This window comes from Bicyclus anynana, chromosome 8 (assembly GCF_947172395.1).
Source record: "Bicyclus anynana chromosome 8, ilBicAnyn1.1, whole genome shotgun sequence".
In the NCBI taxonomy this organism is placed as follows: Eukaryota; Metazoa; Arthropoda; class Insecta; order Lepidoptera; family Nymphalidae; genus Bicyclus; species Bicyclus anynana.
Genome location: NC_069090.1, coordinates 10,039,899 through 10,060,362, shown reverse-complemented (window position 1 = coordinate 10,060,362; position 20,464 = coordinate 10,039,899). Strand labels below are relative to the sequence as shown.

Sequence of the window (20,464 nt, the reverse complement as noted above, 5' to 3'; positions counted from 1 at the left end):
TAGGTAAAGAAAGACGCCTCTATTAGAAGTAAATTGACGCACGTCGCGTTCATCTCTTCGCTTTAAATATAGACGGTCGAAAATAAATAAATTTATTTTCGATCTTGTCTTTACCATTTCGGCGCCCCCTAGGATTTGGCGCCTGGAGCGACCGCTCCGTTCGCCGTATGGACGGTCCGGCCCTGTAAATAAATATATATTTTTTGTTTTGGTTGTGGGTTGGGAGAGAAAGAAAAGAAAAGAAGAGAAAATAGATAAAGAAAAGGCAAGAAAAGATTATAATATTAAATAAATAAATAAATAATAGTTAACTATAAAGTAGTTAATAAGTTTCACCACACACGGGCCACACTCGACATCCACAAACGCCACCACAGGAAGCAAGGGGCCACAAAGTAGCTGAAGCGCGCGACAGCCACTTGAGGCCGGTGGTCGACACTTGCGATCGGTGGCTGCTACTTTTTAACCGACTTCAAAAAAAGGAGGAGGTTCTCAATTCGACTGTATGTTTTTTTTTGTATGTATGATTGATTACTCGAAGACGCCTGGATCGATTTGAAAAGTTTTTTTTGTTTGAAAGGCGGTGCTAAACCGGTGTTGTGTTAATTTAAGCCGCTTCTGAAAGAACTACATGAAAGAACCTGAAAAACCTAAATCTTTATGATATTCTTACATGGCATGAATTAATACCTACATCATCGGGCTAGCACCGCCTTCAAACTGATCAACAGTTAGAACATAATATGATATATGGAACATAGTATGATGTTACTTTCCGCTTTTAAGTTTAGTCAGTATGTTTTATGTTTTTGAAGTCGGTTGAATTTTTTTAGTTAAATTTTTCTTTGAATCCCAAATCGCAGGACTGGATTGAATTTCTGATATAAATAATTCTATACCTACCTATTCATATTTATGGTGTGGTGGCCACCGGCGTCTACCGTGTATGGCGAATCAATATAAAATGGGTTTTGGGGTTGTGGCCGGTGGCCCGTGTGGGAGCCCAAGGTATAGGTAGGTATTTATTACTTTTATTACAATTAGGTAAGTAGATAGTAGGTACCTAATACAGGTAGTTATATGATGATGATGCCTCAAAGCCGATTTCGGCTACAGCGACGCTTCTGACTCCTCAAATCTGGGTAAGGAACTCGGATGTATAGTTCTCTGGAGTGCTTTCCAGTGACTAATGTACCCTATTTTGGCCTTAAAAGTGCGACTACATAGGGCACAAGTTAGCACAGCAACACAGTAATTGTATTTTTTTTTGTAAATTGTTGAGTATAGGGTGTGAGTTCGATTCGGTCCGGGGCATGCACCTCCAACTTTTCAGTTGTGTGCATTTTAATAAATTAAATATCACGTGTCTCAATCGGTGAAGGAAAACATCGTGAGGAAACCTGCATACCAGAGAATTTCTTAATTCTCTGCGTGTGTGAAGTCTGCCAATACGTTTTGGACCAGCGTGGTGGTATAGTCCACCAAGGCCAATAGGAGTAACCCCTCTTCTCTTCTGACTCCCCCATTCTGAGATTAGACTCGAGCTCAGCAGTGAGCCGTACCTATATAGGTTGATAACGAATATACGAGTACCTACCTAATGGTATTAAAAGTTGTTAATCGATAGGTGTTTATTATTTTATGATTACATATTTTTAAGCTTTGGAAAATACTTAGATGATCCTACCGATTGATGGATCCTACTTAATTCTGAACTTTTCTCTGATAATAATACATAGGTATAATCTACTTATATCTACTAATATTAGAAACCTACCTATAAATAGGAAATATTTGATTGTTTGTTTGTTTTAATGGAAGTTGGAAGCATGTATTTTAACCCCGTATTCCCACGGACATTACGCGGGGAAAATCGCATGGCGTCTGCTAACTAAAACTGTTTAATGTTTATTGAAATAGGTTATTCTTACATAAAGAAATAGGTTCTTATTAGGCATACCTATAGGCAAAGTCGAAGTGGTACCTACCTACCTAACTGGCAGGCAGTGGCGTGCATAAGGTTTTGAGCTAGGGTATGCACTATAAGTAAAAATTAGAAAATTCCTTGTCCTACTATATAATTTGTGGTCCAACATAGGGTTTTATTGAGTCCTTAGGGTAGGCAGTGCATTTTTGCATCTATAAAGTGCACGCCACTGCTGGCAGGGCACATAATTTGAAGAGCCGTTGTATGTTGGAGTCCCAAGGTGCTGAAATGGCGACCTCGTACGGAAAAGCGCAGTGTTGGTTGACCACACTAGGTAGAATGACGATATCCCAGGCGGCTCAAAACCGTGTTGTTTGGAAGTCCTTAAAAGGGGCCCGTAAGTGGACCTCTATCCATCCAGCTGATAATGGTGATGACCTTGACGAATAAAGAAGTCAATTAAGAAGTAGGTACCTACCTATACATACTTTAATTATAGTAGATAGGTAAGGTGGATAGGTAAGTAGGTTAGAATCCTTTGTATATCTACAGAATTCGTAAATTACTTAGGTAGGTAGGTACCTATACCTAAAATAGTACCTATAATTACATAGGTTATAGACTACAAGCCCTTGAAAAAAAATGCCTGGTAAATGGAAAATTAAAAGAAAACCAAAAACAAATTAAAACTGTACCTACCTAGGAGTTTGGAAATTCGTAGGAATCACAATATGTAGGTAGGTAGGTATAGCTCTCGTTTTGGTTTCATTGTTTTTCTGCATTATTTATTTATTTATTTATTTATTTTATACACATATGTCATATATAAACATTACAGGCTTAACCTAATGTGTTTATATAAACTATCTATAATTACTGCATTACTTGTACGTATCTGCTAAAAGTCCTGTGAAATTCAGCAGGCGAGGAGAAATTATAAGAGATTATAGAGTTTAACGTAAAGTAGAATGCATTTTATTCAATACTAGCTGACGCCGCGCGGTTTTTCCCGCGTGGTTCCCGTTCCCGTAAGAATACGGGGATAATATTATAGAATACGGATTACGGGGATAATGAGCTATCTAACATAGAAAGAATATTTCAAATCGGAGCAGTAGTTCCTGAGCTTAGCGCGTTCAATCAAACAAACAAACAAACTTTTCAGCTTTATAATATTAAGTAGGTATACTTAGATAGGTCTGTAAAGGGTGCACGAGTGAGGTGAAGGTTGAACAACGAGGTTTTATTGAGTGGTTTGGTGGTGGTAGGTTTTATTTTTCAATGAGTGACTAACTCGATTTTCTCCGAAGACTCTATCAAAAGTTTTATTAAGGTTGCTTTCGCCGTACTAAAGCATGACATGACTTGACTAAGACCGACTGACTATACTAAATGGACTAATATTTGACGACTTTCGCCCTAAACATACCTACGGGCAAATTATTTGATAATAGAACATTATGATATAAGTGATGCGGTAAGTTGAAAATTAAGTACATCCGAGGCGATATTGCAGCTCGAGCCTTGGCGAGAGCTATACTAAGGAAGCAGAGGCTGTGATCATCAATGCGCACGTATGTCATACGACGTTTTATAACACATTTGCGAGGAAACACACTTTGAACACACTTTCTGAAAATTAACTGCATCTTTGCCTGTTTTCCATACGATAACATTTTGATACGCTTGTCATTTTTGTACAGATAACGAAGTGCGCACACCAGCGTTTGTTTTTTTCAGACAAATACACCAAAAACCGCCAGTATTACTAATAAAGTAAATATATTTTTGTGTTTCTGATTGATACAGATAAATGGTTGTCAAAATTATTAAAATTAAAGAATTAAATGTTTTTTTTTTTATTATATTTTATCTCACAAAGTTAATTTTATTCATAAAATGTTGGCTTTGTCACTTAAATGGATTTAAATTGTTCATTATCAAAAAAAATATCATAGATACCTACCTATTTATTTGAGACGTGATTACATGTAAATTTTAATTTATAAATATTTATTTCACAATGAGCCAAAACTCTGTCGGCATTATAGTCTATATTTCAACTGTTTCATGACGTCACGTTGACCAAATCCTTTACAGAACGGAGCATTTGAGAGAAATGTTAGTTCAATTAGTTTGACGTTTAGTACTTAAGTACATCACAGAATAAAGAATGTCCAGAGTGAGTGTTTACAAGCAGCGTGGTGAAGCCGGTGAAACCCATAAAAAACCCCGTCACGCGTCTCCTTGACACCCGCATAGAAACTTTTTTCATGTTTTCATTTTCATTTCATTACCTACTGTAACTTAATTAATATACCTACCTAATAATTAGGTACCTAATTAATACCTAATTACCAATAAAAAATATTCCATCTTATTTCTTTAGTTTTTGTGAACAGTTTTTAAAATATTTAAAAACATACGACGCCATTTTTCTTGAATAGGTAATATTGAAAATTACCTACTGATACGACGCTTCGTGTTGTACTGACTCGGGAATATAGGTAGGTATTCGTTTTTGAATTTTGTATTTGGGGCGGCTACGACACCGTTGTGTTCCGTACGCTATCTGCCTATTATTCTTTAATCTGTGTTGATATCGAGATATTTCGGAACCTAATTTATGAAATTAATATTATTTCATCATTATCAACTCATATTCAGCTCACTGCTGGTGCATATCCTAGTTAAAATCCTTGTGCAAGCCAAGCCATTGTCTTTATTTATATAGTAGGTAGATAAATGAGCCTATTTTATTTTTCCCTATGATCGTCTTCCATTTGCAGATATAAAATTATAGGTAGGTAGGTATTTATTATAGATATTTATTATTTATTAGGTAGGTATTTATTATAGGTATTTATTATATTTATACATCGTAGGTAAAGATTTTGTAAGTATTTATATATAGGTATTTATACTGGTTGCAGTTTAAGTACAACATTGTACCTACACCGTTGCTAACAATACCTACATAATATTAGGTAGGTACGCTTAGTGTAAACAATAGGCAGTAGGAGGTAGTCTCAAGAGAGCCAAGTGTAGATACCTCCCTGAAAACGCATGCTCAAATACCTACACGCCGGATCTGAAAACGTCAGAACAAAAAAATAATAGAACTTCAACCTCAGAAGGCGGGCGAGCATCTACATAAACACGGCTCGCACGCCCCCCGTCAAAACAACCGAACTATAAAGAACCTAGATGAGAAACCGAAAAATCCAGGCTATAATTACACAGCTACCCGATACAAGGCAATTTAAATTTACTGCCAACGCACGTGTCCCACAAAACGAAGTCCCACTACACGGAACACGCACGGAGGAAAAAATAAAGAAAAATATACAACATGGCGCCACCCCCTCGATGCGAGTGGCCGCTCACTTGAACCACGCCTGTTTCAAAACGCTACCCTTTCCCTCTCGCTCTTGTGTATCGATTATTTGTATACCCGTCCTTGTCTGGTGCGCGTTTTGATGGAAAAGCTATGGTTTTGTGATCAGTACGCGTTTGGAAGTCGCGCGTGTTGGATCGCTGTCGGGAGTCGCGCGCGATCCGCGGTGTGTCTTGATAAGTGAAGTGACGTGAGCCGAAGTGGCGGGATTTTTAGCCGCAGGACGGGGGGCCCACCCCCCCTTCCATCAGCACCACATTGGTAAAAGTCAGTGTCTCGTGATAGGATTTTGGCAGAATTATTAAACCGTGTTTTTATTGAACATTGAATGTGATTAGATCAGATCAAAGATCAGCGATGCCGACGTACGGAGGTTGTTTTGTTTGTTTCTTTTTTTTATTATTACCCGCGACTGTCCAGTGGTTAGAACGCGTCGGCCCTCACCATGGGGTTGTCGGTTCGAATATAAGTTACTTCTATAAAACTTATGACATGTAAACTCCATCGCTTTCCTCTAATTTACAAGTTTTTAACATTAGGTATAAGGTGACGGAAAATGCTGCGTAATTTTCTTTGGAAAAGCTGCATTTATCTCAGTATAGAAAACTTAAGATCTCGATGGGGTTTTGTAGGTTATGTCTTATGTCATCTGCTAACTTTTGAAGCTGTATAGTGGAAGATCCATGGTATTATCCTCAAGATAGGCTTCCAATAGTGGGATATTAACTAATATTACTGTAATCAAAACAAAGAACAATATCCGTGGGGATGTAAGCAAAGATGTATTGTGCTATTAGGTCGAGGGAAGGCATGAAATACTTGATACTTAGGTCAACAAATAATTCCTTTACTAATTATTATCATCAATACCTAGGGACATATCTAGGTACATACCTAAATTACACTAGGTAATTATACAACCTAGGTACAGTTCTACCCATAGGTACCTATTTAGCTACTAGAATTTTCTTTATTTACCTACCTTTCAATACATATTAAACTTCTACTATGGGTCAAAACGTTAATATACTGGTCGTCATATAAGTATTCATGAGTATTTTAATTATTATTTGTGTTTATAGTTTATTTAGTGTGCATTTAGTTCACTATTTAGGCCTAATGTAGACGGCGTTGTCTCTATGTAGCGTTAGTCGTATAGAGACGGTCTAAATTCTAAATTTAATGTAATTATTATAAGCTAATGTTTTATATAACATTATTATCATGTAAATATACCTATGCAATAAACGCTATAAGTACTAGGTAGGTAGATACTAGATACCTACCTTCCTAGACCTACTTTGTTAGGCGAAGTCTCAATAATGTCAAATCTATAGCTAAGTAGGTACTAATATTATAAAGTTGTAGTTGTTGCGTTCAACCAAACAAGCAAATTTGTTTGCTTGTTTGGTTGAACGATCTCAGGAACTAATCTCAGGAACTACAGGTCCGATTTCAAAAATTCTTTCAGTGTTACATAGCCCATTTATCGAGAAAGGTTACAAAAACTCTCTTTACCGAGGTACCTAAATCATCGTCATCATTATTTCGGCTCACTATTGAGCACGAGTCTAAGAATGTGAGGGGTTAGGCTAATAGTCCACCACGCTGGCCCAATGGGGATTGGCAGGCTTGACACACGTCAAGGTATGCAAGTTTTCTCACGATGTTTTTCACCGTTCAAGACATGTGATACCTAAGTAATTTCTTTAAATGCAAATAACTGAAAAGTTGGAGGTAGGTACATGACCGGACCGGATTTGACAGATGCCATATCCACTGGGCTATCGCAGCTCACCTACCCAAAATTATAAAGAAGTTCACTTTTTAATATTAACTAGCGGACGCCCGCGACTTCGTCCGCGTGGAATTCAGTTTTTTACAAATTCCACGGGAACCATGGATTTTTCCGAGATGTGAACTCTGAATTTAAAAACATATCACAGTTTTTAAATTCAGAGTGAAATTTATTTCCATTCCAAATTTCAGCCAAATCGCCTCAGTAGCCGCAGCGTAAAGGAGGCAAATATATACACACACTTACATACAAATTTTCGCCTTTATATTATTATTGAGAACCCGTGCGCAGCCGAAGTAGGTTATACTTATAAACCTTCCTCTTCAATCATTCTATCTATAAAAAAACCGCATCAAAATCCGTTGCATAGTTTTAAAGGTTTAAGCATACCTACCTACATAGAGACATAGGGATATACCTAGGGACAGAGAAAGCGACTTTGTTGAACTACCAATGTAGTGATTTCTTTTTTGTGTTATTCCTACTATAAATCGATTGCTATGCAAAACTAATAGAACAGTACATAGGTATCTAGTTACCTAATATTAGGCTAATATTGAGGTAAATAATTCTTCTTAAAAATAGGATAACTATAATAAAAAAAACAAGTTTGTTGATTTTAGTTACCCTATATACCTATAGGTATTATAGCTTGATTACCTATGAACTTAGGTAGTAGGTAGTTAGGCAGGTAGGTAGTAGAGTCCATGTTTTTACTTAGTAGCTATAAATACTTAATTAAATTTTCATAGAGGAAATCCTAACCGGGGCTTTTTTAAGTAATCCAAAGAAGAAGTGCGTTATGAGATTTTACGGTAAAAAACAGTAAGAAGATAGCTTAAAAACTATAGATGGACCTACGGGATAGGCATGGATTAAAAATGGCACACTTCTTATAATGCCTTTTTTAAATTGTTATTGTCAAACAACGGAGCACTTTAAAAAAATGGTTTTTAGGATAAAAGACGTTATTTTGTATAATTTAATCCGCTTTTTGTAATTTTTTCATAACTGTCTGTCAAGAACTTACATAGGTATAGAGTCCGGCAAATAAGTTGAACCAGTGATAGTTGTCTGCGTAGGTACAATTATAAACAAAAGTGTTTAAGTAAGACAGCTCCGTGTTTCCTTGGTAGGTACGAGTAGGTACGTATAGGCACATTCAATTAGTCAAATAATTGAAAATTTCGTATGCAATACGGATTATGACAAGGTTTCAAAATATATATTTCAATAATAGCTAGGTAATTAATACATAAAAATCGAAGATTGTTTATAGAACAAATATGGTTATAATAATTTTAAAATCAATTAATTTTTTTTTAAATTAGATGAACATTCATACATTTTAGCGATACCTATATCCATAGATATACCTATATCCAATGTGAAATTTTTTCTCTCATTTATTTATTACTTGTTTTTTAAATTTTTAACAATATAAGTAGATATAAAATACAAAACATTATTAAAAATTTATAAAAAAATCCACCCTCACGCTGCGGTACATTTGAGTGCCCAAGCAACCGGTGGTCAGGGCTCCAGAGTGAGGAACCTCCTCACAATACGCGCCGTCTTAAGAATCACTGCCTTTTGTATCCGACTCTTGATCCAACAGTTAAGCAAAAGCTTCATATGGTGTTGGTCGAAGCTTTTCGCTATAAGACCATAGACTGAAACAACCATCGGAACAATAATAGTTGATTCAACATTCCACATGGCGGTAATCTCGTGAGCAAGGTCCAAGTATTTTGATACTTTTCAAAGCCAATGTGAATTTATTATTAAATTGGTACCTATATGAAGTATAAACTCGTACTCGTAAGTCGTAACACAAATAACAAAGATATTTGTAATTTTGTTTCAACCTCCATACAAGTGTAACGATCTCAATACTCATATCAATTAATATTTCATAATCCGTATGCGACCAGGTTAACCGCTATACCGACAAGGTTTTTCAAGGCTTTATTTTATTAAATTTTTCCTACACCTGAAGCTCTTTAGAAAAACAATGTTTTCAACCACATGCTGTGGTCAGATAATAGGGCATCAGTATGAGCCTTATTAGCCGGCCCGGATCCTTCGCGAATTGGTTCAGCGGTTTTCGCGTAATTGGAAAACAAACATTCAATACTACAGAATGTTAACACATTGTAAAGTTACGTTATTTACGACAGGATGTGGAAAAGTTGTGGATTAGTTATTTTTTTCTATTAGGTATCTACCTAAGTACATAAGAGTAGGTAGGTAAATAGGTCGGAGCTTTTTCAATGATTTTATAAATGCTAAAAGTTTGTCCGTCTGTGCTATACCTACTTCCATAATAATAATTATAGTACCTAGTAGCACAGACGGAGACGCCCGCGACTTCGTCCACGTGGAAATCAACGTAAATTTCCAACCACTATTTCACCACTTTACGGGTTGAGTTTTAAAAATTCGTGAACTACATTATATTTTGAATTTTATTCATGAGTTATGAACGAATATTTAAAACTGTAACTCTAAATATGAAGGACTTTCCAAACAAACTTTCAACCCCTATTTTATCTCCTTCTATTTTGATGTTAAGGTCTCTTATGTTTTGCTCCAAGGTCCCATTTACTATTAAACCAAAATTCATCTTGATCGGTTCAGCCGTTTAGCCGTGAAAAGGTAACAGACAAACAGAACGACAGGCATACAGACAGACAGACAGGTGCCCCCCACTAGGTGGACCGAGGACATCAAGCGGGTTGCAGGGAGCCGCTGGATGCTGGCGGCTCGAGACCGTTTTATTTGAAAGTCCATGCTAGAGCCAAGAGGCATATGTCCAGCAGTGGACGTCCATCGGCTGTTAATGGTGATGATTGATTAAAAGACATATTCCCTAAACCATTAACCCTCTAATTCTAACATTAAATCAAGTTCAAGTGAGATACAGTTATTTTAGAAGTCCACCTAATTATTGCTTTAAAAATTTCTACACGTATTAAAATTCGATGCCAATATATGTTCACAATATTGAGGTAAAACCACAGATTATGATCGTGTTAATACTTTGTAAATAAGCTCGTATAATCCGTGGCCCCGTTGCATTTCTGGTAAGCGTGAGGCGATCACCATACTAACTTTCACGTGAGCCGATTAACTTTTAAATCTATTTACAAGTTTTTAAACTTTTAACAAGTTTATTTATGTGGTTTGTGATTTCACTTAAGGAGGATTTAGAATTTTAACAAGAGTATAGTCATAACGTGATTTTACCTGACTAGGACTACAGAAGGTAATAGAGGTGTTTATGGCGTATGATTTATTCAATGATTTTATACTATTAGATATGTTACGTCCCTACAAAATCACCGCAAAAAGTGATCCGCATAATAGGCTACAATATTCATTTATTTATTTATTATAACTTTATTATAATATATACAAAACAACAAAAGAACACATAATTTTTTTAGGCAAAAGGCGACCTTACCACTAAAAGTGATCTAATATTTATATATAATCTAATATTTAGGTATTATTTGTTTAAATAACGTTTGTTGTTGACCATAACTGACATTGAGTTGACTATAAATTTCCTCTTTTGAGCGCCTCATTTTTCATGCACTAGTAACACATCTATCAGTATTTAATATCATTGGTAAAAAGTGTTCCAAACTCAACTACTCCACTGGGCACTGCACCATTTTGACCACGGCTCCACCGTGACCATTTATGTTACTATGCATTTCTCTATTTCAATCTGAAATATTTTCTTGTTTCGTTCTTTTTAGACCCTTTTCTACGTAGTCGGGTTATATTTTTTTTATACTATACTTGCAAAATCGCATAATTTGATCTAAATTTAGCCACTACACTGAGCGCATCATACCTATGCGCAATTTTGTGTTTACTTACATTAAGTAGGTATATATTTATGCATATATAGTTTTTACACTTTCTGAACGCACAACTCGACATTGTATACAATATTTAGGTATAATGTGTTTAAATAGCGACTAACTGAGATTAAGACAATTATGCACATTTGTCCGCCTCAGTTTTGATGCGCAAGTGCCCTGTCTCTAGAAAAAATATCATTGCAGTTAACACGATATGATTTTGATCAATAGGTATAGGTACGTGTGTTCATCTGTTCCTTCATACCTTATTTAACATTTGATAGTGATCGATAAACAACTTTGTCACCCTAAGTTCGTCAACTCACATTTGAGCCAAGTGGTAGGTCTAAGATCCATATCCCCTTTTCTTGGAGGTCTATCTTTAGTCTGCTCTGGCCCTATAGTCTGCTATTAAATTAGGCTAAATATTATGGAGATGGACTAATCATCATATCAGCCGATAGACGTCCACTGCAGGACATAGGCCTTTTGTAGGGACTTCCAAAAATCAGGATCCTGAGCCTGCATCCAGCGAATCCCTGCGACTCGCTTGATGTTGTCAGTCCACCTGGTGGGAGGTCGACCAACACTGCGTTTACTAGTGCGGGGTCGCCATTACAGCACTTGGATGGACTAATAAATGAAGTCAACCATTGAATAAATACTTGTGTAATTATTAGGCAGTAGGTACTTAAGTAGGCTTGGATGTTTAACTATTTCACCTACCTCCTTACCTAACTAGTCTGTGGTTTTATAATCCGTCGTAAAAAAGTAAATCTTAAGTAGCGTGACAGCAGTATATTTCATCCAAAATCATACGCATCAGTGCATAACCATGACCACTGTAGGTAAATCGAGTAAATCGCGCGGCAGACATTTCTAAACGCATCGCACCAAATGGTGCGCGACCAATCGGACATTCAGATTTGAATATGGAATACGAACCGACGACGGCAACGCCGCGACCTTCATAAATTTAGCCAATAAATGTCAACTTTTTGATCGTTTTAAAAAAAGAATGTTTGTTTGAAAAAAGTCATAAAACGAGTGAAAAGATTTCGAGTTGACAACATGGACAATGTGTTTTAAACTTGTGATATTTTTGTTTCGTGAATTAAAATTTTGAGTGTGGGAAACTGTGCCTAACTTTAAATAAATATTACGTGTCTTACTCTATTCTCTATTCTCTTACCTCTAGGTTAAATTTTCATAAGTATCTACATAGTACATGATTACCATGCTTGCTCGTAGTAAAGTCTTTAAATGACAGATTAGTTGGGTACGATAAATCTAATCTTCTTCTTCTCTACTATACCTATAAAAATAAGTCGGGTTTTCCTTCCTGACGCTATAACTCCAGAACACACGAACCGATTTCCACGGTTTTGCATTCGTTGGAAAGGTCTCGGGCTCCATGAGGTTTATAGCAAAGAAAATTCAGGAAAAGTGGGAAAATCTTTTTTCACATACAGCGCCATCTCTGATACATAGCATCTACTACAAACCAATATTGTACAGGTAGGGTAGGGGTAGGGTAGGGTTAGGGTAGGGGTAGGGTAGGGGTAGCGTAGGGGTAGGGTAGGGGTAGTTGAAAGTTTACATCGAGTTTCACGCGGACGAAGTCGCGGGCGTCCGCTAGTGTTTAATAATATGATGCTATATGGTATATGGTAAATTAGGTATCATGATTGGCTCTAAAGAAGTATTTTTGTAAATTGTACCTACCTAATACGCCATCACAATCAAGTTTCATAAAATATCTAAATACCATATTTTGATATTTTGTTGTGTGATTGATTAGGTATGTTTTCTAATTTCGTTATTTATTTTTCAAAACCACGCTATAGACTTGAAGGTAAAATTGACCGTGTGTAGCTGGCGTAATGTGAAATAGATAGATGGAAAGTGGACGAAATTCTTTTATTTATTCATCACTTATAACCATTTACATTATCTAAAACTAACTAAATACTTAAATAAATTAACTACCTACCTAAATAAACAAAGAACAATATAATTAAAAAAAGGAAATAGAAATGAAAATTAAAGACTTAGAATAGTCGTATCGTATACATAATAATCGTATAATCGAACGTAGCATTCATCCGAATCGATGTTAATTGGTAAAGTGTCCAGAAGGCTGGCAGTATTGCCACGTTGTATGGCAATACTAATAGACGAAAGATTATATGAAAGATCTACCACGCGGACTAAGTCGTGAGGCTCTTCCCTTCCGCTAGTCCTTCGAGTTAAATTAGTAGGTACAACAGTCCATTAGGTACATACCTACATCAAAAGCAGCTACATTTTATATGCGAAAGTACATATAACATAGCCGGCAATAACATATGCAAATAAAACTTTATTCAACTAAGCTTTATCGATCGTAAAACACAATCCTATTATGGTGCAGCCGTTCGCTACCTACCAGCGTGCGATAAAACGGAGCACTGAAACATTTCTCCAATCTTCCATACCTATACCTATATATACATACACATACCAATTTTTTTCTAATCCCACGGTACAGGCAAATATCACGGACCCCACAGTTTTATATATTATCCCCGTATTCTTACGGGAACGGGAACCACGCGGATGAAACCGCGCCGCGTCAGCTAGTACATTAATAAAATATTAATTTTCTTAAAACCACTCAATCTCTGGAAGTATTGACCTTAAATACGCTTTCAAATAAAAAAATAATTTTCTAAATCGGTCCACAAATATCGCTGGATATACCTACATAAAAAAACATACGTACAGCCGAACGTAGAACCTCCTCCTTTTTGGAAGTCGGTTAAAAAAGAAGAAATAAAAGCCCAATAATTAGCATACACTTATACCAGCATATCCTGTGATAGCGATGACTTACCACTTAGCATCAGGTGGGTCATCTACTGGTTACGTCAACTTGCCTCGAAAGCAGTTAGTAAAAGTAGGCAAGTCTCCAGACAAAAGCTAGGAAAGTTAGAAATTTCCTCAGGTAAAAGCTAGGAAATTCCCCAGCTAAAAGCTAGAAAAGATAGGAAAGTCTCCAGCTAAAAGCTGGGGAACTTAGGAAAGGAAGTCTCCAGCTAGCTCCTTCCAACCCGGAAGGATCTGGATTGTTACTAAAAATGTTGGGAAATTAGGAAAGTGTCCACTGTCCTGCTTGAAGCCAGGAAAGTTAGTAAACTCTTCAGCTAGCTCTCTTTGGTGTACCTGAGAACGAGTTGCAAGAGACGCTATTAGGAGCTAGAACAGTTAGATGAGTCTCCTGTTAAGCTAATAAAGTTTGCTCGGTTGCTAACGGCAGCGGTTGTCCTCAGGACGCGGCGAGGCGGGCGGCACCATGGCGTGCCCATCCTGGACAAGTTCCTGCTGCACGTGCTGGAGCGCGCGTGTCACGCGGTGTGCGCGCGCTGTAGCACGTGCAGCATGTGGAACATTGCATGAGACGCAAGGAGCTAGGAGCTAGGATAGTTATGTGTGTCTCCCGCTACGCTAGAGTTCGCTCGGTCGCTAACGGCAGCGGTTGTCCGTAGGACGCGGCGAGACGGGCGACGCCATGGCGTGCCCATCCTGGACAAGTTCCTGCTGCACGTGCTGCAGCGCGCGTGTCACGCGGTGTGCGCGCGCTGTAGCACGTGCAGAACGTGGAATAGTTGCATGAGACGCTAGGAGCTAGGAGCTAGGATAGTTAGACGATTCTCCCGCTATGCTAGAGTTCGCTCGGTCGCTAACGGCAGCGGTTGTCCGCAGGACGCGGCGAGGCGGGCGGCGCCATGGCGTGCGCCGGCTGCGAGAAGCCCATCCTGGACAAGTTCCTGCTGCACGTGCTGGAGCGCGCGTGGCACGCGGCGTGCGTGCGCTGCGCCGACTGCCGCGCGCCGCTCGCCGACAAGTGCTACTCCAGGGATAACAAACTCTTTTGTAGGAATGATTTCTTTAGGTGAGTTTGTTTTTATTATTTTTAAACACGACACATTTTTATTGACTTTATTATACACTAGCCGACACCCGCGCCTTCGTCTGTTTAGGAATTAAAGTCTACCGGCGGCCGCTCAGCGCACTTACACCCTAAATGAGCTGTGGTGCCTATTAGCCCAGGATCCGTAAAACATTTTTACAATTTCATTACTATCAAGTTAATGGCGACCCCGCACCGGAAAGCACAGTGTTGGTTGACCCCCCACTAGGTGGACCGAAGACATCAAGCCGCTGGATGCTGGCGGCTCGAGACCGTTTTATTTGGAAGTCCATGCAAGAGGCCTATGTTCAGCAGTCGACGTCCATCGGCTGATAATGATGATGATGATGAATTTTCCGTGAGTAGCTTCATATTGATGAGATGCTCAACTTTTTTATTTACGAAAATTCTTGATTCTGGTAGCTAACCGCAATTATCTACTCTAGGGTGTTAAAATCCAAAAATTTTATTGCACCACGCAATCATCTTATTCTTGAGCAAACCCGCGTGACTAAAGATTGATGAAAAGAAAAGTTAATAGGTATTAATAAAAAAACGTGCACAGTCGCTTCGGGTTTTTTTTGTAACGCAGAAGACGCAAGACGTTGCGAATCGGTAGACACTGTAGGCTCGCCACGGCCAAAAAGTAGTTTCTTCGAATACGATTTCTTTAGATGACTTTTTTACAACGCCAAGGAAGCGCTTTGTTGTCTTGCAAAAGTCACCAAACAAAAAATAACCAGAAAACGCCGACAAAAAACAAAAATAGCGCAAGACGACGTGTAATGTCGCAAACTGGAAAGAACAAAATCTAGACAGAAGAACTCCTCACGTTTTGTGGCTCTTAACGAAATCAATTTTCATTTTAAAACAGAATAAAAACACAGTGCATAATCCATTACATTTTTTTTTTAGTCAGACAAAAGATTTGTTATCATTTGTGTGAAGTGATTCTTTGTTATAAATGACGATTTTGTATCGTTTTGTGTAATGCTTGTTTTCGAATTATGTAGGAATTTTAGTTGCGAAAAAGATCTGAGAAGATACGACGTCCTACATTTAAAACTACATTGCGTTGATTTTATATAAGATATGAATGATAGTGACTGACTTGAACATAGCATCATCAGAAGCAGTCATTGGAACAGCGAATGCAAAAACAATTAATTAATGCGCCTTTACAATGTGTAACTTAAAGATTACCATTTGTGACTAATACATAAGTAATACTTAGGTACAAAGATGCCAAAATAAGCAAGATTTATTTTTCAATTAAATAAGTATTAGTTTAATTTAAAAAATCAAGAGGTTTTTATTTTTTTTAATGTTTGTTACCTTATAATTTAGTTTTTTTTTAAAATACTTACTTACTACCTAATTTTTACTAAAATTTTTTTTTATAAGATCATTTTTAAATTAGGTATATTTTTTGAATGGAAAAATTTCTAAATTGGTCCCATAAAATGTAGAAAGATTTATTAATGTGAGTTGGGTGATGTTTAATAAATTAATATAACTTAAATAAGTATTTCATGAAAGTAAACGGAAAAAAAATTAAACAATTTTGCTTTTCTGTCCTCTTTTTGTGGTGTTAAGCACACCCAAAAAAGGGGCTCAATGTAAGAGTCCCAACATTATCATCAGATAGTAATGAAACCATAAGGTAGGATAGCAAGTTCGTTATAATTTAATGTAGAAACTTCTTGGCAGTGTAGTAATTCTGGGACATTAAAAACGAAAAAAACTTTGTGAAAGCCAAAAAGTGGTAGGTATCGTCCCTCACAAACCTTACAAAGATTCCCTTTTAGCATCATCTAAAAACCCATATATGAGTAATATACCTACCTACAATTACTTATCATGTGAAAAGAAAAGGAATTGTCTTTTTTTAGTAACATTGTTTCAGTCCGCCCCTGCCTAAAAAACGTGGCGTAACCTTTAGATTCTACCAACGTTAATACTTGATTTTTTTTCTCTAAAACCAAAACCACACATCTATTAGATAGATAGAAATTATCAAAGAATTTGTTTTGTGTAATTTTATTCCTTGCCTTTGGAAAAAAATCCAACTTCAAGTTAAAATGTGGGTTTGTTTTACGGCAAAAAAGCCTACAATGGTTAAATCATATGGCGCCTAAAATTATTAAGTTATTAGAGTGTTTCCGCTGCTTCACACTAGCGTAGTAGTCGAACATCGAGAGCCGTAATAGCCTAGTGGACATGACCTCTGCCTCCGATTCCGGAGGGTGTGATGGGTTCGAATCCGGTCCGGGGCATGCACCTACAACTTTTTATTGTAGTTGTGTGTATTTTAAGAAATTAAATATCACGTGTCTCAAACCCATATTATATTTATATTTTTATACAAGCAACATTTGATTGCGCCTCTAGAATTTTTTAACAATTTTTAGTTTAAAATAAGTGTTAATCTCTCCTCCTCTCCTCCCACCTCTTCTTTAAAATCAATGATAAAATATAAAATTATCATTGTTTTAAATACGTTGATCCTCTTGATGTAGGAACTTTAAAGTGTTAAACGGAACCAGAGTTTTTACCAGATCTAACAGTATACTTGTAGATAGTAAAAACGGAAGGGTTTGCGTTTTTGTGAGCGGTTTGCTTGATGACTTCATTGGGTGACATTTGGGTTTCCTCTTTTTAAGTGACGTCATTTCCGCTGGGTAACACACTCGCATTATTTTTGTTGTAAATTATTTTCAGAAAACCCTTTTTTATTAGGTTTTGCGGTTTACTTTTTACAATTTTCTTCATGCGGTGAGTAAAAGCATCATTATCAACCTGTATTAAGTACCCATGAAGCCTATACTACGGCAATGTTTAGATTGAAACAATCGCTATTAGATGTTGGTGATTATGACTGAGACCAAAGGCTAAACCTGCTCTCCAAGGCATGGGGCCTTAACACCATCAACTTCCTAAGTCCAGGTAGTAAGTACCTACTTCTTAGAATAAATAAAAGCTTAACTTTTAGGCCGAGCTTTGGCTCGAAGCTAGGACTCGTGGACTCATAATCACATCAGGTTAACCACTAAACTTTCTAGGCATTAATTTAAAAAAAAAATCCAGTTAAATCATAACGTCCAGTTAAAAATCCAGTTAAATAATTTTTACGGCCTCCGTGGTGCAGTGGTATGCGCGGTGGATTTAATGACGGAGGTCCTGGGTTAGACTCCATCATCACTTACCATCATTTGAGATTGTAGTCTAACTTGTGAAGAATTAATATTGAAAAACAAAGACTCAAACTCAAGACCAGTTCATGACCCTTTGTCGAACAGGCTAATCACCATAGATTAATATACTTGCTAATACTGAAACTATATAATCACTACACTAAAGGAACAGTTATTGAATTGTTATTCGAATTTCGAACAATTTGAAAATTGGCGGCAACTCTCAAACCAACATGGCGGATTGCCAGTTCGCGCCAAAGCGGGCTTATGTTTTATTCATGCAGCCTACATCGTTTATGCAAATGGGCTCCGTAATAATTCAGTGCGATGATACAAAAATATATTTATCAGATACAACTAAAAGCTAAATTAGGCCTGAATGTTTTTTTTAATCGTTTTATTGCAGATATAAATATATTTACGGAAAAACACTTCTACGTCTTATTCTACTGTATCAGAAAAATTGATGTTTTGTAAATAATTACGTAAATATATTGTAAATAATTTTGTAATTAATTTACGTTAAAAAAACTCTCGTGCATTTCGATTAAAGGTTTCTTTTCATTTTGATTATAGGTTGTAATCATTAACAACCTATAATTGGCTCATTGGTGAGCACGAGTCACCTCTCAGAATTAGAGGGAGAACCACGCTGGCCCAATGCGGATTGGCAGACTTCTCAGACGTAGAGAATTAAGAAAATTCTCTAGGTATGCTGGTTTCCTCATGATGTTTTTCTTCACCGTTTGATACACGTCATATTTAAATTCTTAAAATGCACACAACTAAGAAGTTGGAGGTGCATGCCCCAGACCGGATTCGAATCCACACCCTCTGGAATCGGAGGCAGAGGTCATATCCACTTTGCTATCACGGCTCACTAAACATCTGATAGTGGTCGTTAATGAATTTAACACTATCCCGCATCGGAGCCGTCTGGTGGGCCTAAGCTGCATATTTTGTAAATGGGGAGTACTAAATGAGGAGGCCTGGCCTTGTAGTGGACCGTTAAAAATAGGCTATTAATTATTATGATATTACATAATTGTCTTAAAACTACTTTTAAAATTAAGTAATTAGAGTAGACCAGGGCAAATTGGAACATCGAGTTTTATTATAAACAAAAGTTTTAAAAATTTCAGTAGATGAACTTAATAAAATATATTTAAAACATGTTTAATGTTTATACATTGTTGTTACATTTTTACCAGTAATTTATTATTAATCGAGCAAACCTATTAAACACTAAGTTCTAGTCTTTACTTTGTCATATACTGAGTATGTACTTACATAGCGAAATTAGCATAAAATAATATAAAGATTATATTCAATCTTTTGCTACAAATACCATCATAGTTTTAACATTAATTAGATACTTCAAGACCATTCAAGCGTTTCTTTGCTGTAGGCAAAACAAAGCAAAGTCATTAAAAAATATGGATGAGCATACAACATACAAGTTTCGATCGATTCATTTTAGTATCGAAGTCAAGAATTTAACCAGGCTTGCGTTCGATTTAACTAGATGAATAAAAAAAACAGGTGCCAATTGACCGGTTGCATGTTAAGAGTCAATAAAACGACTGTCATCACGACCGCGGCGGCCTGGCTTTGGTATTGACCTAAAAATCACCGCGTCGAACATTACTCACGAATCTTACCGACACCGCTATCGCATAATTCTAAATTTTATGTCTGTCATAAACGGTTGATCTATAACACTGCCTAATAAAAATTTTCGAGACCAACGTTTTCTGTACGTACAAAAACGAATTGGATAAAAATTCAAAGTAAAAACATTATTCTATTTGTTCTTTACACATGAACTTTGAAGTTAAATATATTTTAAAAACATCATTTGTCTATCTTGTTTTTGAAATATGCCTGTATATTTAAAGATTTAAGTGTTATTTAAAAAATTAAGTGTTATTATAATAATTTTACTTAATTTTTTTTCTTTTTTCCGTGTAAATACACGGTTAAAAGCTATTTCAAGTGCACCTATACAACTGTATTTAATTAAATTGATAATTATAATATACCTGAATTGAGGTGGTCGATTGGTGCGTTCGATTCTCATAACTACGAAGTATTTGTATGATGGACATTTTCCATTATCTCGGTGGCTTGTTATTAGTATTTATATAGTATATAATACCCATAACACAAGCTACTGTTTCTTTGGGCTATATTATGGCAAAGTCTTAAATTATTGTCCTAATATATGTGTTCATTTATTTTTGTAATATTATTATTGTATGTTGATTTCATTCCATACCAGAAACATTCAATGGGTTGTTTCAATATGTTTTAATATTCGT

General features: G+C 36.6%; 1 protein-coding gene across 3 annotated transcripts in view; it reads left to right on the top strand.

Moving 5' to 3' along the window:
* The first annotated feature begins 5,448 nt into the window (after positions 1-5,448).
* LOC112054918 (LIM/homeobox protein Lhx1) overlaps positions 5,449-20,464 on the top strand; it is an 80,184-nt gene continuing 65,168 nt past the window's right edge. For 2 of the 3 annotated variants that reach the window (XM_052883120.1, XM_052883119.1), the window contains exons 1-2: positions 5,449-5,697; positions 14,742-14,931. In XM_052883120.1, coding sequence (XP_052739080.1) covers positions 5,682-5,697; positions 14,742-14,931 — 206 coding nt within the window. In that variant the 5' untranslated portion in view covers positions 5,449-5,681. The remainder of the gene's footprint in view (positions 5,698-14,741; positions 14,932-20,464) is intronic. The other variant, XM_052883121.1, reaches the window with a different exon arrangement.